This window comes from Psittacula echo (genome assembly GCF_963264785.1).
Source record: "Psittacula echo genome assembly, chromosome: 1".
Classification (NCBI taxonomy): domain Eukaryota; kingdom Metazoa; phylum Chordata; class Aves; order Psittaciformes; family Psittacidae; genus Psittacula; species Psittacula echo.
Window position 1 is genome coordinate 5933663 of NC_137735.1, and position 26928 is coordinate 5960590.

The following is a 26928-nucleotide window of genomic DNA, read 5'->3' on the forward strand; positions in this document are numbered from 1 at the left end:
GCTGCTTCAGCCATGCCTGATGCCTTTGGAGATATTTACACTGAAATTAAATGCCATCTCTAAGAGTACAAACTGGTGTCAAGTACTTAAGGAATTGAATGTGGTTGGTTTTTGTTCTTGTTTTGGCCATCCTTGCTAGCTGCGGAAGGAATCTGAAACACAGTGTCAGACTGATAGTAAATATGAGCCCACTTGTGGAGATGTTAAAGAAGGCAGCTGGAGTGATGTCAAGAACTCTGGATATGTGTCAAGGTGAGCTCAGTTCAACACAACATGTACAGGGCTTGTAGTCTATGTGGAGGGAAGAGTAGGTGTTCACTTGTTCTTTTGTACTCTAGTCCTCCAACTTCTCAGGATGATTGGCAACAGGCATAAAGAACCCTGTCACCCGTTACTGATGGGAGATTGCAGTTATGATTAGTCTAAGCAATCCTGAGGAGTCTACAGGATACCTGTGATCAGGAATGTTGCTCTCCTATTTGCTACTGATACGTAAAGTGGAAGATAGATTCTTGAAGGTTATGAGCAGTGTTTACTCCCTCTGTTTCTGTGTTTATGGACTAAAGTAGAAAAAGGCAATTGCAGATGGAAACACGATGCTCTGCAGAATAAGCAGACTATATCTGGAACACACCTTTGCTCCTGCTGTGAAGGAGTTGGTTAAGACAGAAGGGTGTATAGGGGAATGTTATGATACTCTGGTTAAGATGTGACCATATCCTGAACATTAGCAACTTACTGCAAGTAAGAATTGGAGTATGTAAAATGAGGAAGAATAAGTAACGTAATGAGATTTAAGAACAGTAATGTTTCAGAAGGGATGCTTAGAAGACTAGTTGCAGAAATAGGTATTTGGGGTGGAGTTAAAGGCACATCATGATTTAGAAAGTACTTAGCTGGCACCACTTCTTTTGGGTATAAAAACGTAGGCTGCATACTCGTGATCCATGATCCAGTAAGTATGTACCTAATACTCTGAAAAACTTCTTCAGTTTGTCATGTGCATGCATAAAGGAACTTGCTGGGTTGTGATAGACACTGAATAAAGGCATAATCAGCAACTCAGTGCATTTCATAAGTAGGTAACCATCTGATTGCCTCAGTGGGTGAACAGGAAGAAAGATAAGAGGTGCTTCAAGTCAATTAACATGTTTTGCCTGTGCAAAAGTATTTCACTCTTAGTCAGAAGTTATTTTTCTATTATACTAATGCATTTTTCTTGTCTATCCTCCCTTCCTCACACCCCTCTTCTCCCAGATACCTGACAGATTTTGAACCAATTCAGTGTCTGGGTCGTGGAGGCTTTGGAGTTGTTTTTGAAGCCAAAAATAAAGTGGATGACTGCAACTATGCTATCAAAAGGATCCGTTTACCTAACAGGTAATGAATGAGTTTGTTGAGATACAGAAGTAATGAATGAATGGTGGGATCCCATCCTACACTGAACCATCTGTTCCTGAACTGATGTCCCAGATATTTCATTAGGATGAATGACATACTTTTTAATGGGGGGGCCTGCTTAGTTTTGGCACCGAGGATTTGGCATGTGCAATCACAGCAGAAGGGTGACCTGCCTGGCTAAAATACTTGCATAGCAGGACACTTGTGAGGATGCTGCGGCTACATGGGAACTCCTTTGATTTCCTTGATGACTAGAGCCTTTGATAACAGGACCAGTTATTTGTAGCACTGTTAATTTGCTTCTCTCCTTCCTCTCCTTACCTTTCCTACTTCACCTTCTCTTTCTTTTCTCTCTCCCTCACCAGCTTTTCTGACTCCATTTGTCCATTTGTTTCATTTTCTGGTCCCACAACCCCTACCTTTTCTTTCAGTCATAGGTGGTCAAGCCAAGCTGCTGAATTACCCTACACAGAGCTTGCAGCAGTTCCTTTTAGTGGGAGATGGGAGACACTGCTTCTGGATATCTCAAGTTAGAACAGCAACAGGCAGGCCAGTAGAGGGAGGGGGTAAAGCTATCAAATCTAGAATGACTACTTTTTTGAATGCATTAAATAAATGTGACTATTTAAGATAAAAGGCTTTGTTCAGAAGTTTAAGGTAGCCTAAATTCTTTTCCAAGCATATTCAGATCCGTTGAATAAAACCATCTGACTTCATTTCATCCAGTTTCAGTCTTAAGAAGAGAGATTAATTACCTCAATAAATAGCAGGCTACTTGCTTTCCTGTGCATAGAATGGAGATAGTCTTTATGCAGTCTCCTTATGTTATGCCAGTTACGAAAGAAATACTAAGGTATCGCTGTCTGTCTTCTTTTGTGTCAGTGTCTTCTACATCCCTGTAGACTATTGCTGTTCAGTGGTGTTTTTCCTATCCTGTAAACAGCTAAGAGCAAGATGAACCTTTTCTTCTCAGTTTTGCTGCCTGTAATTTGAAAAGGGATGACTAAATACTTAGCCATTATGAGCACATACTGCTGCTCCACACTTCTAACCTAAAGGATTTACTCTGGGGGATTTAAGACATAGCTTTGATTAAATTCCTTTGCAGAAGTTTCTGTACTCTTCTGTTGCTTTATGTGACCACGTCTCTGTTTTTCTCCTCACCCCACATTGTAGGGAGCTGGCTCGTGAAAAGGTGATGCGAGAAGTCAAGGCCTTGGCTAAACTTGAGCATCCAGGTATTGTGCGGTACTTCAATGCATGGCTGGAAGCTCCACCGGAGAGATGGCAAGAAAAGATGGATGAGCAGTGGTTAAAAGATGAAAGGTAACTCATGGGGGTTTTTAACAGCTGAGTTTGAGGTTGTGCATCAACAGAATTGCAGAACTGGTAGATGATCCAGGAAGATGGAAAGACTGTGTAGGAAAGAGATGGTTATTAACTTATTGTGTCAACCTTTCAATTAAGCAAGGTACAAATATTTCACTCTTGTGCGTAGTGTCTCTTGATTTATCATAGAACCATAGAATAGTTAGGGTTGGAAAGGGCCTTAGGATCATCAAGTTCCAACCCCCTCCTGTGGGCAAGGGCGCTTCACACTAGAGCATGTCGTGCAAGGCTCTGTCCAGCCTGACCTTGAGCACTGCCAGGGATGGAACGTTTACCACTTCTTTAAGCAACTTGTTCCTGTGCCTCACCACCCTCTTTGGACCTTTTTGGGTCCTCTGTTGTGTTAAGGTCCTTCTTTCAGCTTAGGAAGCATCTTGTTCCTAATTTAAATTCTGTCATTGAATCTTTGGGTGGTTGGAAGGTCGGAGCATTGCTACTGTGATTCAGTTTTAAACTTCGGCATCTCTGTCCTCTTTGTTCCTTTGCACTGCTTTCTTCCTTTTTGTTGGCTTGGTTTAGATGGATCTGATTCAGTACTCCAGTGCTGCAATGAATTTATTTTAGCAGAAATAGGAGGGATAATCAGAGTGACTATTTCTAAAGCTTGGTAGGAGTAGGTTAAAAATGGAAAACTGGATAAAGGAGTTGGAGGATGTTAAGAGAAAGGAAAAAGTGGGTGTATTTTAGCAGTTAAAGAATGAAGCCTAATACAAATAATAGTGGTCTCATAATAACATCTTTACATGCCTAATGATTTTAGAATACAGTGACCTTTATATTTCAGGCATCAAATTAACATTTTGCAGCTGTAATTCTGCCAAGGCACTTTAAATACTCATTGCAATGCGTGTTCTATAGGACTGAATTTTTTCCAGCTGAAGATAAGCCTGATTGCACATTGGGAATCCAGGCAGCAGAGCTTGCCAGATCTTCCTTTATCGACACTCAATGAGAAAGCATTACCCTCCTAAGAAAAATGCATGCTAAATCCTGGTTATTAGTGATTCCCACCCTTGGCTAGTCATTTACCATTAGGGTATGACAGGGTTCTCAGAGGTAGCAGTTGTTAAAACCTGGGCTTCTAAGCATGCATCTTTAGTGGAATGAAGTTCTGTAGCATTGACCTCTTGATTTTGTTTTTCCAGCACTGACTGGCCACTCAGTTCTCCCAGTCCAATGGATGTCCCATCATTTAAGATCAGAACAGAGCCATTTTCTACAAAGGAGCACGTTGAAGTTATTACCACTTCATGGGAGAGGGTAGGGTCTGTGGGAATACCCTGTAGTCAGTTTGATTCATCTGGAAGCCAGTGTTCCCCTCTCGAATTTTCTGAGACGGACAACAGGGACTTACACCAGTCAGAAGATCCGCTCTTGAACCTTCAGGACAGTGTCCTTACTGGCTGTGATGTAGAAGACAGCACTATCAACAATAACAAGCTGTGTGACTCCTTGGAAACATGTTCGTCGGCTGTCCCTGTTGTACACCTGAAGGAGGGGACCTCCTCTTCTATCGTGTTTGAGGATTCTGGTTGTGGAAACGCTTCTAGTAAGGAAGATAAAGTCGGTGTTTCACGTGGTGAGGGTCTTTCTGAGGAGAAGGCCAAAAGTACAGAGGAATCTGATAACAAGAAATCTGCTTCAGGAAGTCCCCTCTCTGTTTCTCCACCAAGGCCAACAAGTTTAAGCCTGGACCTTTCTAAAAATATTGCAGAAAAAGTGAAACCCACCTCTCCAAAGGTGTATCTTTACATCCAGATGCAGCTGTGCCGGAAAGAGAACCTTAAAGACTGGATGAGCAGAAGGTGCATGATAGAGGAGAGGGAAAGGACAGAGTGTCTGCAGATATTTCTGCAGATAGCTGAAGCGGTTGACTTTCTCCATAGCAAAGGATTAATGCACAGGGATCTCAAGGTTTGTATTCATGGGTTATTGTAGGAAATGGGTTGGGTTTTACTTCATTTATTGGCCTGATCATCACTGAATGCTTGAACTTCCCAAATTTTGGTTATCACTGGTTGTCTCACTGCCTGTGTCCTATAGGCAAACGTTCTCAGGTTTACTACCCTGAGATTATCTTTGGAGTTATCATTGAATTATCTGTGCCTAGAGTATCATACAAAGGTCTCTAGTGCTTTAAAATTCCCCAAAGCACATGGATTGACTCAAGTGGCATCACAGGGTAGCTGTCCCTCCACTGCGTTACAGACTTGAGCATCAGCAATTTCAAGTTTGACTGCTCCTGATACAGCCATGCCAGGCTGTTCAGCTTGGTGTTGAGGTCTGCCTTAAACTGACAGGTCATGAGGCTGTGGATACAGGTAATGTGATTTTTGGGTGTGGGAGTATCATGGCACTGAAGACAAATCCTGCTAAGATAGTTGACTCTTATCAGTGACCTCAGCCTGAGTGTTACAAAAGCGGAGTTAATATCTGTACCATCATCTGGAGGTGCAGTGCTCCAGGAAATAAACATTAATCATTTCTCATTGCAATTAAAGTCTTTCTTACAGCAAGACTTCTTGTACCTGGCACACATCAGTTGCATTTGGTTTATGGCACTTTTAATTCAGGTTCTTTATACAGGATTGTTCGTTGCTGAGCTCTGTGGCAAAGAAAACTATTTTGGATCCTGTTCGACCATTTCAAGTGGAGCAGATAATCGGCAGTGTTGAGTGCAGTTGGATTCGATGATCTTTAACAGTCTTTTCCAACCTAAATGATTCTATGATTCTAATTCTGGTATTTTCCGTCTTCTTTCTATAGCAATACTGCCGAAGAGCAGCACGTTAGAGAAAGTAATAAAGTATTACTGCTGTAGGATCGAAGTGTAAACTGTCTTAGGGTTGAATTCTGAGTCAATGTCAACTATCACAATGTGGGTTTCTGAAGGATTCATAATCTTCTTATACCTATATATCAGACATATATATGTCTGATAACATCCAGACGGTTAAGACTGGGAAAGCTGGTTTTTTACCTCTGGCATTTAACATAACGTTGTACCTTTCCTTTCACTTTGCTTCTGATCCTGTGTTAGTGCCTAATCTTGCTGAACTTCTAGCACTGGAAGCATCAGTATGTGTTACCAAATACCACAATTCAATTGAAGAGCACAGCTAAAGTTAGTCTTAGCTCTAGGAAATGGGTTGCTTTTGCCAAAGGTGGAGAGGTAATTCCTGTTTCTCCTTCCTGCTTTGATGAGGAATTAGTACCTCCCTCAGTGGAGTTAATACTGAAATTATTATAACTGCTGTTGCTGCTTCGCAGATGGTAATCATTTGGTATTGGTAGAGATGAAAGGTAATGCCATCTTAGATGTGAGATCACCGAAAGGATCCTTCAAAGTTAAAACAGCTCACTATCCCATCCAAGTATTTTCTTCTCCATCAGCATTAAGCAATTCCCTGGAAGCAGTTGTCCGTCAAATCTTTAGTGCTTAAGAAACTGACCAGAAAAGTAATTAAATCCTCACACTTAATACGTTGCTGGGCCTGTTCATAAATAACCTTTCTTAACAATACTGTCAGTTGTGACTCTGGAATCTTCCCTCCGATCCCTGTTCAGTAACACTTATGTAGATCTTCACTTAAAACTGTGGGAGTTCAGTCAGCGCTTGTGTAGCCTTTTCTTGGAACAGCTTGAAAGTTCAATGCTGGCATCAATTTGAACAAGAGATTTTATTTTGCTTACTTGGTATAAACAACTCTGAAATGCTCTCCCTGAATGAACAACTTCCGGCTTCAGAAAGCTTGCATGCGTATATAGGTGTTATTCTTGGATCGCAGAAGTTTATTTGTCCATTATGTATTAATTTGGTCAAAACAACAGTATATTTAGGGTTTTTCCATAGTTTTCAGAAGCCCCTTGGAACAGATCCCACCTAATTTTGTAATGTGCCCAAGAGATTGGTCATCCATCCAATCAGCGCTAACAGGCAAATAACCTGCAAAGCTGTTTTATCTTTGCTAGAGGCAGAGCTGGCTGATAGCAGAGGTCACATTGGCATGAACAAAGCCTGCTTGGTCTATGCGAAAATAAATCTGTATGCATGTATATAAAAAGCTTTAAGAATATCTTTTAAATATTGAAATGAACAGTGCACATTGAGATGCGTTAATTGGGCTCCTGCTCATCAGAGGTACCATAAGAACAAGGGAGCGGGAGTTTAGGCAAGCGAATAGGGCACAGTTCAGATTCTTTTGAAGTACAGAAACAGAAGTCTTGTCTGTCAAGTGAATCAAGAATAAGCTCATGGTCATGCTTGACAGCTCAAAGGAAACTATGAGGTTCATAGAGCTGCAAGAACAGTCTTAGATACATTTTGCAGCATTAATTGAATTAAATAGTGCTCCAGATATGTAAGTATCTTACTCATATCTATGGAAAAATGGGAATTCTTTTTCAATAGAATATTCATGGAAAGAATCAGGAAAGGATTTTCCTTGTGCAGGTGACAAGATAACTAAGCTAGAGGGTAGTTGTATACTTTGGATTTAAATCAGAATTGCATGCACCTGCCTTAGACTTCCTTTTTCCCAATGGGATCTTATTTTTGCTGGTGATTTGCAATAGCTGAAAACCTAAATCTCTTCTGTTTAAATCTGAAGAAGCTCTTCCCTGTGAGGGTGCTGAGGCGCTGGCCCAGGGTGCCCAGAGAAGCTGTGGCTGCCCCATCCCTGGCAGTGTTCAAGGCCAGGTTGGACACAGGGGCTTGGAGCAACCTGCTCTAGTGGAAGGGGTCCCTGCCTGTGGCAGGGGGTTGGAACTGGATGAGCTTTAAGGTCCCTTCCAACACAAACCATGCTGTGATGGTTCTGTAATCCACTTGCCTTAATTTGTAGAAACTATATGCCAGCCTATTCAGGATCTGTTTTCAGGCAGAGAAGCCTGAGAATTAAACCTTCCTGTTAAAGAGTCTCACTCTGTGAAGCAAGACAGATCTTGTTGGCTCCTTGTGTGTTTGTTGGAGGAGGCAGCGAATGGAGATCAAGGCAATGGGATACAAATCCCTAACGGCGACGTTTGTGCCTTGAGCATTAACATTCTGATATAAAGATTTCTAACAGCGTGGGTGTGCAGTCAGAGGGTGAGTGCTGTATGAATGCTTCAGAGAGAGCCTGGAGATGCTGTGGATTCGCAGGGTAGCAGCTTTTGTGCGCTGAGCTGTGACTCTGAAGGACGTGATATTCGTTACAGGAAACTACAGCAGGAGATAAGACCTGGCTCAGAAGGCAGTTTGAGAGGCAGGATGTGGGCACTGTGGAACTACCAAGTTTTATCTAATTATTTCTGTAGTGCTCATCTCAGAGCTGGCTGTTGCTTGAAAAGAAAACCCACCAAGAAGCCTTTTTTCTGCCTTTCTCTTTTGCACAGTGTGAGTTTGTGTTTAACTGAGGACGTCAGGTGGACTTTGAAATAGGTCAGCTTTGTAGTCCTTTAATCTTGTGGAAAAATATTGCCCTCTATCTGTCTGCCTCCTCCTGTTCCACGGTTTATGTCAACGAAGCATGGGCCATGTTTGCCCAGCCTGAAAGGTCCAGGAATCCCAAGAGAAGCGTGCCCAGCAGCACCTGCCTCTTTACCACACCTCAGCCCTTCCCCTATACATAGGAATCATAGAATGGTCTGGGTTGGAAAGCACCTTAAGATCATTCAGTTCCCCTGCCATGGGGCCACCTTACACTAGACCATGTCACTCAAGGCTCTGTCCAACCTGGCCTTGAACACCACTAGGGGTGGAGCATTTACCACTTCTTGGGGCACCCTGTGCCAGTGCCTCACCACCCTCACAGTAAAGAACTTCTTCCTTATATCTAACCTGAACTTCTCCTGTTTAAGTTTAAACCCATCACCCCTTGTCCTATTGCTACAGTCCCTGATGAAGAGTCCCTCCCCAGCATCCTTGTAGGCCCCCTTCAGATACTGGAAGGCTGCTCTGAGGTCTCCACGCAGCCTTCTCTTCTCCAGGCTGAACAGCCCCAACTTTCTCAGCCTGTCTCCATACAGGAGGTGCTCCAGTCCCCTGATCATCCTCGTGGCCTCCTCTGGACTTGTTCCAACAGCTCCATGTCCTTCTTATGTTGAGGACACTAGAACTGCAATAATCCTGATGCTTCTTCCTGCAGGATCAGTCTGTTCTCCCAGAACTTTGTGTGCCTGGCTTTATTTGTAACTGAGGCAGAGCAGTCATGTCTCAAAGCAATAGTCATTCATTTGGTGTGTGCTATTTTATCAGCCAGGATGCAAATCTCTTGAAAAACCATCTCTGATATGCACCATTAGCAAGGGGGCATCTCAGTTCCAGGCTCTTATCAGCAGCTTAAGCCAAAGATAGTGGTACCTGGCAAACAAGCTGGTACCACCAGCCACATCATCACTGTTAAGCCACATTTTCACTGTTGCTGCTCTTACGAATTGCAAAGTTCTTGAGCTTCCATCAAAAATAAACTTGTAATGGTTATGCAAACAGATATTCCCACAGTTAAACTGCATGGCACCAGCTGACAAGCAGACCTTGTTCCCAGATTTCCACTGTTTCTACAACTTAACGTTAAGATGACGTGCTATGTGCTGGCAAAGGAGTTTAGCACTCAGAGATTACAATAAAAAAGACTTGGAGTTAGAACCCCAGCATCTGGTGTGAATTTGCCATGTGATAGAGAGTTGGATAACTTATCTGTGCTGTTCCCAACAGCTGTTGACTTCTGTGTATGTTACTCAATAGACCCATGTAGTGCCAGTAAACCTCTATGGGATGACAAGAAATGAGCAGTCTGAGTTTTGGAAAGGGAGACTGTTTAATGCAGGAGTAATTCCTTTCTTGTGAATAGCTAAGATTATCAGTTGGTGCTGTTAACCTGATGTTTAATGAGTGTTTTTAGCCTTGACAGCATGGTTTATCTGAATTAGAACAAAGTGCTGTATCTTCTGAAACACTGAGACTTGTTTAACACTTACTTTTTCTTTTTTCCTGTTTCTTTTTGTAGCCTTCCAATATATTTTTCACAATGGATGACATAGTAAAAGTTGGGGATTTTGGACTGGTAACTGCTATGGACCAAGATGAGGAGGAGGAATCAGTACTCACCCCAATGCCAGCTTATGCCAGGCACACAGGACAAGTAGGGACCAAACTCTACATGAGCCCAGAACAGGTCTGTACTCTCTGCTCTAAAGTTATATCTGGCAGTGCCTGGAAGTCACCTGAATTCCTGGGAGCTCAAAAGATCAGGAATTCCTTCCAGTAAATTGTTGCAATCAAGTTAATTAAATTCTTTGTCATCAAAGTAGAGTTTTGAACTAAATTGAATTCCAAAATTAATATTTTAATATATGCATTTATTATAGGGGAAAAAAGTGAGTAATGATTTGTACTTGGATGCATTCAGTTACCTTGTTTTTCATGTACTAGATAACTGTGTAACACTGAATTTAATTGGGCAAGGACACGCTATTGTGCAGGATAAGTTGGGTCTGTGAAGAGGGGCTGGTGATCAGGGCCTTGCTCACTCATGTGCCTGTCCTCTAGTTTTCAGCTCTTCATAGGGCTAATCGCTTCTGTATGTTAACTTGAAAGGTGTTGTTTGTGTTGTACATAATCACATACAGTGAGTGGCTTGACTGACCCAACCCTCATTTTGAATTTCCAGATCTGTGGGAACACCTATTCACACAAGGTGGATATCTTTTCTTTGGGACTGATTCTCTTTGAGCTGCTTTACCCTTTCAGCACACAGATGGAGAGGGTCAGGGTATGTATATTTGTTTAAAGTGGCTATTTGCTTGGTGAATCACTTGCAAGAGGTTCTTTTCACTTTTGACAAGTCTTGCAATCAGGAGCACAACTTCTTTATCAGCCTTGTACAGACCCCTGAATCACTGAAAATAAATTGCAGTCTTCCTAATGTGTGCAGTTGAACTGAGGCCTTAATTTCTTTACAAAGCTCTTCTGTTGTCAAGCCAAGTAAGAGAAACTATTGAACTAGGATAGCCAAGAACTCAAGCAACAAATATAGCTTGTGACTTTAAGCCTACCAGCTTGATTTGCATTCAAGAATTGGAACCATGCTGTGCATTTTTATTTCTTCCTTCATTTGCATCTGCAGTGCTTTTCCACTCAGAGCATTTAGTGAAAAACTGCTGTTCCTTTTCCTATAGTGAGTCTTAGCTGTGAGTCTCGCCCAGCTTCAAGCACAATCTTCCCAGTAATTGGTGACCTTCACTGCATCAAACGTGAATTTGGGACGTTTGATAGTGCATTACAACTCTTGCTTGCTGTTAAAATGGGTGTGAGATCCATCTTGCTCAAGTTCACAGAGAGCAGGGGCTACAACCAAGAAGGTTTTTCCTCTTGTATGTGATGACCAGTGGCCTATGCAAGAAAGAGAGAGTCATTATACCTTGTATTTAGAATTTATATGTGCCTGGGAGGGGGGGAAATTCTCATGTGAAGATGGATTGCTTTCAGCAGAGATGGAAGCAGCAACTTGAACCACACCATGAATGCAGCCTGACCAAATGCTTCACCTACGCTGGCATTGCATTCTCTTGCTTAAAATGCTCTGGGGTTTTATGGTACAAAAGAGTGTAGTCCACACAAGGAGTGGCAGTGCTGAATTTGAACCCCTTGCACTGAAACCAATTTAAATGTCCTTAAAATCAGTTTTACTGAAACACATACCCCATAAAGAGCTATCCTCGATAGGTCAGGTTGAACGGGGCTTGGAGCAGCCCTGCTCTAGTGGAAGGTGCCCCTGCCCATGGCAGGGGGTTGGAACTGGAAAAGCTTTAAGGTCCCTTCAACCCAAACCATTCTATGATAAAAACATGCTAAAGTGAGTAAGGTAGCCTGGTGCAACTAATGGTGTGGCAGAACATGGGAAAAATACTGTCACTAGGTGGAGCTGATGTGCTGGTTATGAAAGAAACACGGGAGACCAGCTGCCTTGTAAAGACACAGAAATAGAACGTGATCCTCTTTCAAAACCGCTCATAAATCACCTCGTTAGTCCATAAAGGTTAAAGACTAGTGCTTACGTTGTTGAGACAGATTTGGTCAGTTCATGTGTCTTCATACTGGTGTAGATGATCTTACGGATTATAGATGGTGCACAGATTTGTTCAGCCCAAGTGAGAAAGGACAAGTTTGTGTCTCTGATTTAAAACTACGGAGATCAGAAATCTTGTAACACTATTCCTAATGCAGGCTGCATACCTAGGGAAGCAGGAACTTGCCTATTTTAAATATATTGTGATTTTTAACCACTAAAGCAAGACTTTAAACCAGGCCAGGTTGAAGAAGGCTTGGAGCGACCTGGTCTAGTGGAAGGTGTCTCTGCCCATGGCAGGGAGTTGGAACTGGAGGAGCTTTAAGGTCTCTTCCAACACAAACCATTCTGTGATGCTATATAATTTAAACAAGCTGTTTTTTTCCATCAGGCTGATTTGTTTGCATAGTCTACATATCTTTTAAAAATGATAGAGTAATAGTACTGGAGAATGGTGTTTTGGAAAAGTGACATGTTTTTCTTAACATTCTTGCAGACTTTAAGTGATGTTAGAAATTTGAAGTTCCCACCATTGTTCATTCAGAAATATGCACAAGAGGTAAGTGCATCTGGTGCTGTTAATGGTAGTTTTTTCTTTAACGTGTTGCTTTCTTCTTTGCTTTTCAATTGCTTTGCAGATAAAAAAAGAGGGGAAAAAAGAGCCTACATGTAATTAAGATTCCTCCCTCTATCCCTGTACTTTTCTCCTTTTGGAAGCTATAACATTACAATAATGTGGATGATGATACTTTTGTCACACCATTTACCTCCAGTAGCTATACCTGACTTCCCTTTGTCGTTCATTTCACATACATCCTGACATGGTTTCTTGCAGCAAGTCCACATTCACAGAGTGCTGAGTTCCAGACAGGTAAAGGGGGGAGACTGTAGGTAGCACAATGGCTATGTGAGATCTCACTCCAGGAACTCATCTCTCAAGCAGGAAATCATATGAGCAAACTGTACTGTATTCTTATTAGTGGGATTTTTAAAGTGATGCGGTCGTGCATAAAGAGGAGGTGATGTACAAAACCTCTCCAATAAGAAGCTGAGATGTCAGTAGCTTCAGACCAGCAGCTAAATGAGACTAGCCTTTCTTGGTTTATAGCTGTAGGCTGCCTAGGGGAATGTGATGAGCAGGACACTGATTCTAATTAAATTGGAGAGAAATATTCAAACTACCTGTATATTTAAAGGAATACCTCTAATTCACTGTGAAAAATTCCTGCATGCCTTAAAATATGGTGGTTTAAACTTGAAGGTGTCCCTGCCTGTGGCAGGGAGGTTGGAACTAAGATCATTTTTAAGGTCTCTTCCAACCCAAACCATTGTGTGATTCTATGAAGCAAACAATTACTCACAAAACATATGTAATATGTTTTAAATGGTTTTTTGATTGCAAAAAAGGGCAAGGTTCTAAAACTATTGAATCTTGGGTCAGATTTGATTTGCCAAATTGATTGTTGTCCTTGACAATAAAGACAGTTTAACAGATGCCCAGTGGTCCGTTTTCATGTATAATGCACTTCTACCTACTGTGCCAAAGCACTAATACCCAGATTACTCAGATAGCAATGGGGAATATCTTCCTCTTGTTCATACAGAACATTAAATAAGAAAGAATGTATGAATTGGTGCACGTAACACTTATGCTGTGTTTTCTTTTAGTACACCATGGTGAAGGACATGCTCTCTCCAAGTCCCACTGAAAGACCGGAGGCTGCAGCAATCATAGAAAACCCTGTATTTGAAGACTTGGAACTCCCACCAAAACCAGTGCTTAGGCAGAGGTCACGGACAATGAGTTTATCAGGAAACAAACATTCCAGACAACCAAGCAAATAACTATCCTCAGGATCACTTCTTCCGCGCGGCAGGTTTTACAGGGATTGTTCAGCAGAAGGATCCTACGATGCAGAATGTGTATCTTTGGAAATAGTTTACTTCAACTTTTGGGTTTGGCCATGTTTAGTGTATAAGATGTGTTGGACAGATTCATGGTTTCCTTTGACAAGCCAACGAACCAGTAACCACACTCACATTCCATTCTTCTTACCTTAACTGTCCTAGGTGGATGGGTCCAGCTACTGTGCTTGCCAATGGTGTGCTCCATTATCCTTTTTGGGGGGTTTATTGGGGGTTGTTTTTTGAAGCTTGTATATATCAGCTTGCTGGGTAAGTGAGAGATCTGTAACATGTAAATAGAATGAAAATCCTGTATTTTTATAGAGCAAGTTACAGTCTCTAAGCCCTAGTGAGTATCTCTCCGGATCACTTGCTCTTTGGTGAAATGAAGAGGATTTTGAAATGAATTATGACTCCACTCTTTGTTCCTGGTGGCTCAACTGGGAAGCTGCACTATTTTTAAAGCAAAAAAAGTACCACAGTTGTACATACCGTCACTCTCCATAGCCAGTCATTAGAAGAAATCATTTCATACTTCTGCACTATAGTAGAACTTAGGGAATGCGTTTTATACAGATAAAGCTGTAGAGAAGGAAAAGGAGCTTTTTTGCCATTCAAAAAAGGAGGTTTTATAGGCAGTGGTTGAAAGAGCCATAGTAAAACTGGTGTATGAAAATGTTGTGATTCTGCAGACTTAAACCTAATGAAGTCATACATGTCGTATGTAACCTTGTAGATTTTGTACTTTTTAAGGAATCAACTGGTAGGCTATTTGTGTAACCTGCTGATTTAACTGCCTAATGCCATGCTTTTTATTTCGCCCTGTAAATATGGTAATTTTTATTTATAAAATCCAGAATCAATCCATTTGGGTTGGTGGTGTACAGAACGCACTCGCTGCAGTTGTTGAGTGCATTTAATTATTGTGACTTCTTTCAAGTCTAAATGATTTAATAAACTTTTTTATTTATAAAGGAAACCACTTTAGTACTCGCTTCTGTTCAGAGCCAGCTTGGTGCAGGCTGCAGATGGCAGCCAAGTGTAGCTGGAACACAAGGAAAGGAACTGCATCTCTCTTCATTTGCTTTGCTTTCCTGTCTCATACTTGCCACAGTGCACGTGATGCTGCAAAGATGAATATGCTGCTTGGAAGTGAGATACTGCCTGAGGAAAGAAGAGAATTGATCTGTCTGAACTGAGTGGATTACAGAGGCAAGCTGTCAGCAGTTAACAGAGGGATTGTAGTGATAGGACAAGAGGTAATAGGTTCAAACTGAAACAGGGGAAGTTCAGGTTAGATATAAGGAAGAAGTTCTTTATGGTGAGGGTGGTGAGGCACTGGGGCAGGTCACCCAGAGGAGTGATAAATGCTCCATCCCAGGCAGTGTTCAAGGCCAGGTTGGACAGAGCCTTGGGTGACATGGTTTAGTATGAGGTGTCCCTGCCCATAGCAGGGGAGTTGGAACTGGATGATCTTAAGGTCCTTTCCAACCCAACCCATTCCGTGATTCTATGGTAAGAAGGGATAGTTCTTACACTGTTAGAACTGGTTTTGTGTCAATGCATTTGCTTGTTTTACAGGCTTAAATCTGTTTAAAGTTGTAGTCTCTGAAATCAGGTTCTTAAAAAAGATGTTGGATTAAAGGGATCACTACTGTGGTGTGACACTACGACTAGCAGTTAAACCAGCTCATACTCTGCAGCTTTATGATATAGCAGAAGTGGATTACAAAAGCTCTTGGATCTAGATACTGGCTTGTCCAGTTGAAGCCAGAATGCTGCAGTATCTGATCAAAAACAGAACTTTATGGAGTTTAGCTAGGTTTAAACAGAAGACAGTTTTAAGTGTGTCGTCTTCCTTTGGACTTCCCTGTTAGCATCAGCTATAAATGCACAGTTAAATGCCAACGTTTGAAACCTCTGGAGCTTCTCTGCCAGTTCACTGATTACAGACGGAGCACAGGAAATGAAGAATACGGTATTTTTAACTCCCTGTGTATGTGTGCTGGATGTAAGCAGCCGCCTATTCCAAGGACCCTGCAGCATTTCAGTATCCACATGCTATACATGCTCACACTAGGTATGCCTACGTATTCTGGGATGTTACACTTGCCTTCAAAGGCATGTACAAATCCCACCATGGGCACTGCATACCCAGCCGCAAAAGAGTCTGGCCATGCTCAGCTCTTCACTGTCCATGTCAGTGAGGCTTTGCTTTCCTTAGCACTCAGTGCTGGAGAGGGTTGTGCCTGTCTTTCCTCCTTTTTGCTCCAGAAAGTCTTTTCCCTAACCAGAGAGGTTTGGAACTCAGAGGAAAACCTGAGTTTTCCTTCAAGTCTTGCCTGCAAGTACCCGTTTCCCTGCCTTTGGCAACTCCACTTCATCTGCCCCACCAGTGGGAGAGAGGATGCTTCTCTGTGCTAGGAAATATGCAGGTGGGCTTCGATACCCCCACCAGCTCATTTTGTCAGCTTTTTCAGGCTACCTGGAGGATGCACCTCTCATGTTGTTTTCCTTCTTTAAGTCAGGTTTTAATTATACTACACTTCCATGTTCCATCCCTGTCCTGCTGGATGTTTTTCAGTCAGCTCAGACTGAATGGTCAGTCATGACTGAAGGCCTTGATCTAATGTGCATTTGCTCTATGCTCGGAAAGCCATGAAGGCAGGCTTCTCTCAGCTCTATATGGATGACAGCAGCAGCTTTCTACCTTGTCTACTAGACCCCAATCTTTACATAGTAGCTCTGATATCTCATGGACAGGTTTTTTTTCCTTCTTTCAGTCAATTAACATCCAGAAACCAACAATCAGACTGGCTCAGGCCTTCCTGTGGCCATGGAAATCAGCGTGTACCTTCCTACCAATGTCTTCTGCAGAGGGACACCTGAACGTGGAGCTGCCAGCTTAAAGCCCTGCAAAAGGGAGCTCTGGTCTCAGGCTCTGCTGCACTCTACAGCCCTAGAGTCCCAGCCTCTTCTTGCAGAGGTTGTTGCCTGTCACTCATCTCCCTTCCCTCCTAGCTCCTGGAGCTGAAACACAGTTCTTGTCCTGTTTTATCAAAACGAAATGGGTAACAGAAGCAAAAATTCACCCCTGTCCGCCTTTGTGCCCACTGGATTTAGGTGCTTCCCCCCAGAGTAAGGGCAGGATTGTGTAGTTATTCTCCTTACCGCTTCCATGTTGTTACTGAAGTCATAGGAGCTGGGAGACCCACTCCAGGAAGAGTCCTTTGACAGGAGTACCGGTGCTTCAACCCCAGGTCAGGGCTGTTTCTTCCACCAGGCTCTTGAGCAAGAACTGATGCTTGTACCAGGGTCTTCAGTAGCTGAGCTGCTCCAGGCAGTAGCGACCTGCTTTTTGCTACACCTCTGAGGACAATCCCCTGCTGCCTTTGAGCTGGAGGAGCAGAAGCACTCAGGGCTTTTACCAACATCCCCCTTTATTTATTAACAAAGTGATGTTCTTCACCCCTCTGAGTGCCTCAGTCCATTAGTTTTAGCATTAAATGTCAACCTGGGTATCTTTCTGCTGTTTGCTGTGTTCTTCATGCTGCAGAAGCCTTGCTTGTCCCAGGTAGGCGAGTGAGCACTCGGAAGAAGCTGTTTTAGAAACCATCCTTCAAGTGTTTTGTGTCCATGGAAGATCAGTCTAAAAGCAGGCTCCGAGTGCAATGACTCCCACGTAAACCAGTGTGAGACCCCATCAGAACTGTGCCTGGGGAAACAATGGCCATTGTATGAGCAGTCTGTGATCCTGTGGGCTCAAATCCTTTTACTCACTGCTATGATGCTGCAGAGACTTGGGAGCAGGCCTGCCTTTTCAGGATCATCCTTTGGTAAGGCAATTCATGTCAATTGTAGTGACAGGACAAGGGGTAACAGGTTCAAACTTAAACAGGGGAAGTTTAGATTGGATCTAAGGAAGAAATTCTTTACTGTAAGGGTGGTGAGGCACTGGAATGGGTTGCCCAAGGAGGTTGTGAATGCTTCATCCCTGGCGGTGTTCAAGGCCAGGTTGGATGAGGCCTTGAGTGACATGGTTTAGTGTGAGGTGTCCCTGCCCATGGCAGGGGGGTTGGAACTGGATGATCTTAAGGTCCTTTCCAACCCTAACTATTCTATGATTCTATTCTATGATTCTATGGTCCTCCCACAGGCAGCCAGTGCTGTTTAATGCTGTTTGAAGTCCAGACAAGCCCTTGGGAGTGGTAAAAGTAATCATTCCCATTCATCATCCTTTTCTTATGGCTGTATGGTCCAGCAATAGTCTGCAGCTGCACTCATGGCAGCAAGGCATACACACCACAGTGCAGAACACACAGTAATTCCTCTTCATGTCCCCTTTTTGGCTGCTGTTGGTCACCTGCAGCCCCCTTTGAACGCCCTGAGCACTCTCAGCAAGCCTTGCTCATCCGCTGGGGCCTGCCACATAGGGTATTCCCTTCCAGCATTCTATAAGGACACTCACAGGTAGTTCACACAAAGCCACTGAAAGCTCTGAACCCCTTGGAAGGGAGCTGAACCCTGAGCAACAGCCCGGACTGCAGAGTGGTGCCTTTGTAAAGACGTGACCTCTGCTCCTTGACCACATCCCTCCTAATGCCCATACACAGGCTGACACACACAGAATTACTAAAACCAGTCAAATCTGAGCATCCTGCTCCAGTGGAAGTTGCTTGTGCCCGTGGCAGGGGATTGGAACTGGATGAGCTTTAAGGTCCCTTCAGCCCAAATCATTCTATGGTTCTATGAAATCTGTAATGTAAGCTGCAAGGTGAGAGCTACAGTGGCTTGAGAGACAAGAAACGCTGTCCCACCTTACACTGCAGATCACCAGGATGTACATGGAGACAAGTTCACATTATCATACTGATGCTGTTTTCCCCTGCATGAAGGTTGAATTCGTCTTAGGAAATGCTCATTAAAAAGTAATTAGGCAGGAAGGAATTAACTCCATTAGTTATAACGAGTTGCCCCTAAAATATCAAAGTTCCTTGGTGGAAGATGAAGAAATGCACTTTCGCCCTATGTCCCCAGCTGTAATATTCCAGCCCCTCCTTCCTCTATTTTCCTACCCATTATTTTTCCATTAGGATGTGCTCTGGCACTTTCTGTACCACCACCTCCAGAAACTGGCTCTGAATCCCTGTTACTTGGGTTTGCCTTTCAGGGCACCATTGGGCACTGGCACCGTAATGCTATATTCCACGTCTGGAGCAGTCTTGGAAAACGTGGCTATGGAAACCATGTCTTCTCCAATGTTCACTTGAGACCTGTGCCTGCAGATGAGCAGCTTCTTCAGGGCCCGTTGGAAGTCCCTGTTCAGGAAAGCATAAAGCATCGGGTTGATGGTGGAGTTGCAATACCCCAACCAAGTGATGATCTTGAATGCGTCAACCAAGACCGTGCTGGTGGAGTCGGTGCCTCTTGCTGCGAGCCAGACGTTGAGGACAAAGTAGGGCAGCCAGCAGAGCACAAAGACTGAAATGATGATGCTGATGGTCCGTGTGGCCTTGTTCTCCAGCTGCAGGTGGTTCTGCCGCTTGCTGTTGGGGTGGTAGTGGATCTCCAGGGTCTGAGACACGATCCGAGTGGCCTTGAGCCGCGAAGCGCGGTAGATGAAGAAGTACATGCTGCACATGACCATGAAGGGAACGAAAAACGCCAGAGCAGAAGCCACAATGGCAAAAATCCAGTTGGTGACAAAGATGCATTCTCTGCCTTCATCGAAGTCCACTCCGGGGATCTCGTTCCAGCCTTGCATGACAGGAAGGAAGGAAATAAGGGAGGAGTATACCCAGACCATGCAGGTCATTGCGATGCATCTGTGCAAGGAAAGAGACAGGGAGGGGAGAGAGGGTATGAGCAATTTTGAGTCGAGAACACACAGTACAAGTCAATCCCCATTGTAACCCATGTGGGATATCCCTGCTCTGCAGTACCACAGGGCCTGAAGAAGAGAAAGAGATGGGGTAAACAGGTCCAGACATGAATATCTGTAACAATGGGGTAACTGGGTCTGTGCTTTACAGAACTGGGGTCAATGTAAAGGATGGCTGGAAAAAATGAGGAGAAAAGGTTTCAGAGAGGATTTCTGTTTCTATTTAAAACAACTGCATGTAGGTTTTCCTGTTTGGTTTCAGCTTGGGTTTCTAGCCATTATCCTCTGAGCAGCAATAAGGTGGAGCTGATGGGCACCAGATCCTCAGGACCACTGCAGCGCTCGCTCTGCAACACAGCATGATGTGCAGCCCCCTCCTCATCCTAGGGACTTATGCTCCCAAATAGCATGCAGCAAGAGTTACAGTGGTAACTTCCCCAAAAGAGCCTGAACCCACCTGATAAAGCACTCCAGATCCACAGTGTCCTCCCTTAGACAACTTTCCCCCATCTTCAGTCCTCATTTCAATGTTTCACATAAAACCTTGACAGGAGCTTAGAAAAACTCATCCTGTTTTCTCTGCATTTCCCTCCATGAATCACAGTGGTTTGAGTTGGAAGGAACCTTAAAGCTCATCCAGTTCCAACCCCTGCAATGAGCAGGGGCACCTTCCACTAGAGCAGCTTGCTCCAAGCCCCATCCAACCTGCCCTTGAACACTGCCAGGGATGGGGAAGCGTTGTCATGTCTCAGGATTTACTTTGCACGCTGTGATTCCTGTGGTCTCTTTACTCCAGCTCCCTCTTGTTTGCTGGTATCAGGTTTTCTCACCTTGTTTCCGAGTTCTCTGTCTCACCCTTTCTCTGGTTAAACCTCAAAATCCTGCCTGAGATATATGACTCTCACTTCAGAAAGCATCATGAGTTGAAAAGGCGGAAGACTACTGCTACACGCATTCTTCTGGGTGTCATTTCCCCTAGTCCCATTAAATGCCTGCAAGTTGTAGGTACAAGTCAAGCCACATCACTTGTTTCTACCCCATTTTGCAATCCATCCTTAGCTCAAAAAAGTCCATTCCCATGAGCACCACCAAGGCAGCTCAGCTGCATTCCCCTTTTCTCCTGCACCCCATTAAGATCTTCTGCAAAGCTTTAAATGCTGTAAAGATCCTTTTGCCACATCACTCTGCTTTTGAGCAGTAACTGTTAATAGTTCATTTGGTCTTGGGTCAATATAGGCCAATATAGATCAAGATAGGGAGGGACTCAAAGTGATGAGCAACACCACTCACCTGCCACGGGACATCCTTCTTGAATAGTGGTAGGGGGTCACCACGGAGCAGTACCTGTCCAGGCTGATGAAGCACAAGGTGACGATGGATGCGGTGCAGAACATGACATCAAAGGAGATCCAGACTTTGCAGAAGAGCTTCCCAAACAGCCACATCCCTGTCACCTCGTAAATGATGCTGCGAGAGGAAACGGGTGGGAATCAGTGCTTAAAGGACTCATTTCATGCATGTCTTCAAGGCTACGTGGAGGTAACGCCATGATTCAACACAGAGGTACTGAAGGTGGGTTTGCAGCTCGGAGAGCAGGGATTCACCCTCAAAGCGCAACACAAGGCGCCTTGGTGAGGCATGGCTGAAGAAAACCAAACCCATGCTTCTTGCCTGCACCCTGTTGCAAGCAGATGCCTTGAGGGAGGTGCTCTGCCCCCCAGAGCTCCCCAAACTTACATCGGCACAGCTTTCCCTGTGCAGAACAGGCTTTTATGATTCTACCCAATTCCTGGGCCATGGAAGATGCTCTCTCCTCCAAGAAACTCAGGTTTCATCTGGTCTCATGCTTCAAAGCTAACTCCTGGTTAAAAACATTAAACCCTAGGAGGAAGCCCATACAGCTTGTATGCTACACAGCTCATGAAAGCAAGGTGAACACACCACCACAAAGCAGGAGTTACACCAAAATCATTTCTAACAAAGCCAAGAAGGGTCTTTAAGAGGGCAGCAGTGAAGGAAGGAGCGTATGGCTGTAGGAAGGCTGGTGCACGTTTCTATAGCATTCAATTAGTTGCCATTCTCTTCCTCCTCCTTTCCCCTGCTTTCTGCAGCTCCTGGGGTGCTGCTGAAACAAGCGTTGAACGTGAATTTGAAGTGAAAGGCTGAGTGATGACTTGGTCCTGCAAAGCTTTAATTGTCCTGGAACTTCACAGCTTGCTGGGCAAATACAGAGGAGGTGGTGCTGCTGCGCTGCAGTGCGTTCAGGTGGGCTCTGCCAGGGCAGAAGGAGTCAGCTTGATGTCAGAGGAGCTGGAAACCAGTGCCTGCTCTGCATCTGGTTAGCAGTGATTCATTAAAGTGACTTGTGAAGGTTGTTCTAGAGCACAACTCTGGGTACAGGAGTGACAAAGGGCCCCAGGAGCTTTTTGTGACATAGGATGCTGCGCAACAATCCAAGCCAGCACCAAGCTGTAGCAGAACCTGTCCCTGCGCACACACTGGTGTGTCTTTGTGTTCCCATTAGCCACACCAGTGAATTGTGAACTGCTGGGATTGCAGCTCAGCATTCCCACCTTCCCAGGTACCCGTGGCACCACTCCAGGAACAGATCTGTGGACACAAGCACATGGATTTCCTCAGCTGAAAAGTCCCCCCTTGTGGAGTTGGGAGCATCTTCAACCCGCTGGGCACAGAAGGGGACATGAGTCTGAAGTCACTGAGACTCAGTTACTGTGTGAAGTGGTCGTCTTCCTTCTCTTCAACTCCTGATGTTTTCTGGAGTGATAGCCGTGTATCTCAGGCAGGATTTTGAGGTTTAACCAGAGAAAGGGTGAGATAGAGGGTTTGGAAATGAAGTGAGAAAACCTGACATAAAGCAAACAAGAGAGAGCTGAGTACACTGGAGCCTACCCAGCCTCCACGTGGGCAGCATGGAGGGTCCCACTGCACACATATGGAAAGGTTTCATGGCTCTTTTTACAGATGAGGCATATAGAATTCAAAGCATGGATCCAATAATGGACTTGGGTGCCTTGTTCCCATTCCTCAGAAGCCCTCTTCTCCCCAGAGATGCTGCAAAGCCCATGGTGTGAGCACCATGACCTTCCAGAAGTAAACCATGCTGCTGTCATGAGCATTCCTGCACACAGATCCCTATCTCCCATCAGCACACATCTGGTGGGATGCACCTGACCTGGCAGATGTTCTTACAGCGCAGGGTACCTGTGGGTATGGTACCAGTGGTACCAGGATGTGGTACCTGTTCTCTCTTCTCTGATGTAAAATGTCTCTGTAGCTTGAACATGATGCTGGTGAAAAAGGAATAATGAAAGTCCAAAGAAGCACACAGCATGAGCAAAGTCACTGCTGTGGTTCACTTATGCTTGCCAAAGAAAAGAGTAGCTGGAAATATTCAGCCTGGAAATGGCTGGGCTGGCTGGAGTACCCAGGCAAGAGCCAAGAACAGCTGAACCGCTCCTGCACACGAGCCAAACCAGAACAAAACAGAAGTCTTTCTCTTATGAAATTAAGGCACCAAGCAACAGCCTTGTTTTCCCTTTCTGTCACGTTTTCCTGGGTCAAACTGACTCCTAAGATAATTTCTTTTCCTTCTCTTTGGCATGCACTAACATGCATCAGAACCCATGCATCAGTTCCATTTGTTATCCTCCTGCAGACTGTGGTCTGTTTGATTTCAAGATCAGCAGCCTTCCCCACAAACCCCACTGTACATTGTCTGAACCAGAAGGAACAATCAGAATTCCATATTTCACCAAGAATATGAAGAACAACATCTCTGCAATAGCGTTTCACAGTCAGTAATATCAAATCATCCCTTTTCTTACGCTAGCAAGGAACATCTTTTCTTCTCCCTTCCACTACCAGAAAATAAAAGATAAGGTTAAAGAAGTATGAAATGGAAAGCAGAGAACTGAACTGCACTGATTTCAATAGTCATTCTTGAATAACAAAAATGAGGGGGAAACATACGCTGTGATTTGCTGCTCTACCTTTGAAACTCTAGAAGGAGCAACACATTGTGCTTAACGCTGACACACCGGTCACAGTCCTCATCTCCCATTCCCCAAACACTCAGAGCATGCAAAATCCTCTAGCAACCCTGTTGACCCTATGTGCAGTGCAGAGCTAGTCCTGGAAGATGGGACTCATTGCACTGGAGTCACATCAAAGGCTGGATACCTAGTTCAGATCAGCAGCCAGCATCCCTATGTAGCCAACAGGAAGAACACCTTTGGGAAGTCTCTCCATAAGCAGACCCAGTGTAAAGCATAGAGAAACTAAGGCATAGAAACACATACGGACCCCAACCACCATCAAGCTGTTTGGAAAGCCCAGCCCTAAGCACAGCACATGAACTTCTCTCCAGCTCTACCCAAAGAGCAGCTACTAAGCAAGGGGAAATGCCATTGCACACACTCCACCATCTGATCTTACCTTGCAAGCACTTCTTACCTAAAGGGCATGACCAGACAAGCTACAAGGAAGTCTGCCATGGCCAAGGACATGATAAACATATAGGTGACGGTGCGCAGCCTCTTTTCCACCACCGGGCAGATGAACACTATTGTGTTTCCCAGGAGCGTGATCAAGTCAATGAGGGTTAATATCAGCCCGATGACCACCTCCTGCAGGCCGATCCCTGCCAAGGTGCCACCTCCTTTCACAAAGGAGGAGTCAGCAGAGGAGGAATTAGAGACCCAAGTTTCATTTCTGTTCATCAGCATCTTCCCACTGTTAAAATCTGAAAGAGAAAGAGGAAAAAGCAATAAATAATGACTTTAATGCATGTGCTTTGTAGGCCTAGGGAAGGAAGTACAGAAATAATGCTTATGCTTCATTTCCTTCAAGACAAATCCACACACTCATGGTTATGTCTGTGCCATCACTGTCCCATGGTGATCAGTCCACTACAAGTGTCTGAAATCCTGAAGGTGAGTATAAACATGAAGCACTGGCTGAAGTTCTTCACGGCAATTAAAAGCCTGCCTGTGAATGGAAATGCATCATCAGTGGAGTGGGATACAAAAAGAAACGTCCTGAGATCAGAAAGGGGACAGGTAATCGACTGGAATCCAAAATGAAAGCAGCTCTGCTAAATCCCAACAGGCCATGTCCACAAAGCATGGGGTTGGAACCAGATGATCTTTAAAGTCTTGCTCAACCCAAACCATCCTATGGTTATACATTCTCATCATCATCTTGGCCACCCACAGACCAAGTGGGGCTGCTTGCCCAGGCTGGATGATTTCAGAACCCCATTGTTCAGCACATTCTCTGCCCTGCGTGGTCCTGGTACTTCTTTAGGCTCTGAAGTTCAGAGCTTTTTACTACCATAGTGGGCAGCTCCATCCTGCAGTCTCAATGGCCATACACAGAGCTTAACACAACCACACATAGAGCTTAACACAAGTAAGCAAGTAATTGAGTCTCAGTGCCTTCAGACTCGTGTTTCCTTCTGTGCCCAGATGGGAGAAGAGGCTCCCAACTCCACAATGGGGCACTTTTCCATTGAGGAAATCCATATGCTTGTGTCCACAGCTCAGTTCCCAGACTTTGACCGACTGTTGTTACCTGGGAAGGTGGGAATGCTGCGCTGCAATCTCAGCAGTTCACAAGTCACTGGTGTGGCTGATGGGAACACAAAGACAAAACTTTTGGGAAAAAAGGGTATTATAGAAATATTTCCAGATATCAAATTGTTACATCTGAATGCTGCCACGTCTCCTGTGACTGGGCTCTGCTTCCACTGTGCCCTCAGGTCAGTCTTCATCTCCAGGGCATCACTATTGAGTGCAACACAAGAACGGGTCAGGATCAACATCCATGTAATCCAACATGCCTTATCTCACAGCAGCCAAACTGTGCCTCAGCAGGATTATAAGAACAAGGCGTCACACAGTAAGATTTCCCCAATGTCTGCTTTTCCTTCCAGCAGCCAATGATCCAGAATTACCTCTAAAGATGGTTTTGAGGACTTCTAAATCATGAAGCTGTCCTGCTTCCCCTTTGGCCCATGTCAACTTTTAGCATCCATGACCTTGTATCCAGCAACTCCCACAGCTCGGCTATGTGCTGTGCAGAGAAACACCTCTTTTTGCCTGTTTTGAGCCTGTCACCTGCTGGTTTCATTTGATGCCCTCTGGTCCTTGTATTGGATGAGGCATCCTGCATCCTCATGCTTAGTGTGAAGTGTCCCTGTGCATGGCAGGGGGGTTGGAACTGGGTTATCTTAAGGTCCTTTCCAACCCAAACCATTCTATGATTCTATGATCAACCTCCATCCACCCTCTCAGTGCCGCTGATGGGCTCTTTAATCTCCACCACATCCCCCTTCATCATCTCTTGGTCACGCTGAGGACCCTTTGCCAACTTGCTTATTCCTCATACAGAAGCAATGGAGGACTCCTTGCCACCCCTCCTGGTCCTCTGAGATGCACCAAAACTGCAAACCATTTCACAGTATCACAGTATCACACAGTATGTTAGAGATTGGAAGGGACCTCAAAAGATCACCTAGTCCAATCCCCCTGCCAGAGCAGGAACACCTAGATGAGGTTACACAGGAATGTGTCCAGGCGGGTTTTGAATGTCTCCAGAGAAGGAGACTCCACAACCCCCCTGGGCAGCCTGTTCCAGTGTTCCGTCACCCTCACTGAGAAGAAGTTTCTTCTCAAGTTTAAGTGGAACCTCTTGTGTTCCAGTTTGTACCCATTACCCCTTGTCTTATCATTGTTTGCCACTGAGAAGAGCCTGGCTCCATCCTCGTGACACTCCCCCTTTATATATTTATATACACTAATAAGGTCACCCCTCAGTCTCCTCTTCTCCAAACTAAAGAGACCCAGCTCCCTCAGCCTTTCCTCATAAGGGAGATGCTCCACTCCCTTAATCATCTTAGTTGCCCTGCGCTGGACTCTCTCCAGCAGGTCCCTGTCCTTCTTGAACTGAGGGGCCCAGAACTGGACACAATATTCCAGATGCGGTCTCACCAGGGCAGAGTAGAGGGGAAGGAGGACCTCTCTCGACCTACTGACCACCCCCCTTCTAATACACCCCAGGATGCCATTGGCCTTCTTGGCCACAAGGGCACAGTGCTGGCTCATGGTCATCCTGCCATCCACTAGGACCCTCAGGTCCCTCTCCCCTACACTACTTTCCAGCAGGTCAACCCCCAACCTGTACTGGTACATGGGGTTGTTCCTGCCCAGATGCAGGACTCTACACTTTCCCTTGTTATATTTCATCAAGTTTCTCCCTGCCCAACTCTCCAGCCTGTCCAGG

The 26928-nt window shown here is 44.5% G+C and overlaps 2 protein-coding genes across 2 annotated transcripts in view; one reads left to right on the forward strand and one right to left on the reverse strand.

Annotated features, from left to right (window-relative positions):
• The window catches only part of EIF2AK3 (eukaryotic translation initiation factor 2 alpha kinase 3), a gene marked incomplete at its 3' end in the record, with an annotated part of 46331 nt that extends 32646 nt beyond the window's left edge, over window positions 1–13685 (forward strand). The window contains exons 10-17 of the mRNA XM_080620926.1: window positions 140–252; window positions 1258–1380; window positions 2578–2727; window positions 3936–4704; window positions 9780–9947; window positions 10443–10544; window positions 12337–12399; window positions 13509–13685. Of these exons, the coding sequence (XP_080477052.1) occupies window positions 140–252; window positions 1258–1380; window positions 2578–2727; window positions 3936–4704; window positions 9780–9947; window positions 10443–10544; window positions 12337–12399; window positions 13509–13685 (1665 nt within the window). The remainder of the gene's footprint in view (window positions 1–139; window positions 253–1257; window positions 1381–2577; window positions 2728–3935; window positions 4705–9779; window positions 9948–10442; window positions 10545–12336; window positions 12400–13508) is intronic.
• Window positions 13686–18894: 5209 nt separating this feature from the next.
• The window catches only part of LOC308231488 (D(1B) dopamine receptor-like), a gene marked incomplete at both ends in the record, with an annotated part of 47676 nt that continues 39642 nt past the window's right edge, over window positions 18895–26928 (reverse strand). The window contains 5 exons of the mRNA XM_080636982.1: window positions 18895–19570; window positions 20917–21093; window positions 24100–24388; window positions 25219–25275; window positions 25351–25430. Of these exons, the coding sequence (XP_080493108.1) occupies window positions 18895–19570; window positions 20917–21093; window positions 24100–24388; window positions 25219–25275; window positions 25351–25430 (1279 nt within the window). The remainder of the gene's footprint in view (window positions 19571–20916; window positions 21094–24099; window positions 24389–25218; window positions 25276–25350; window positions 25431–26928) is intronic.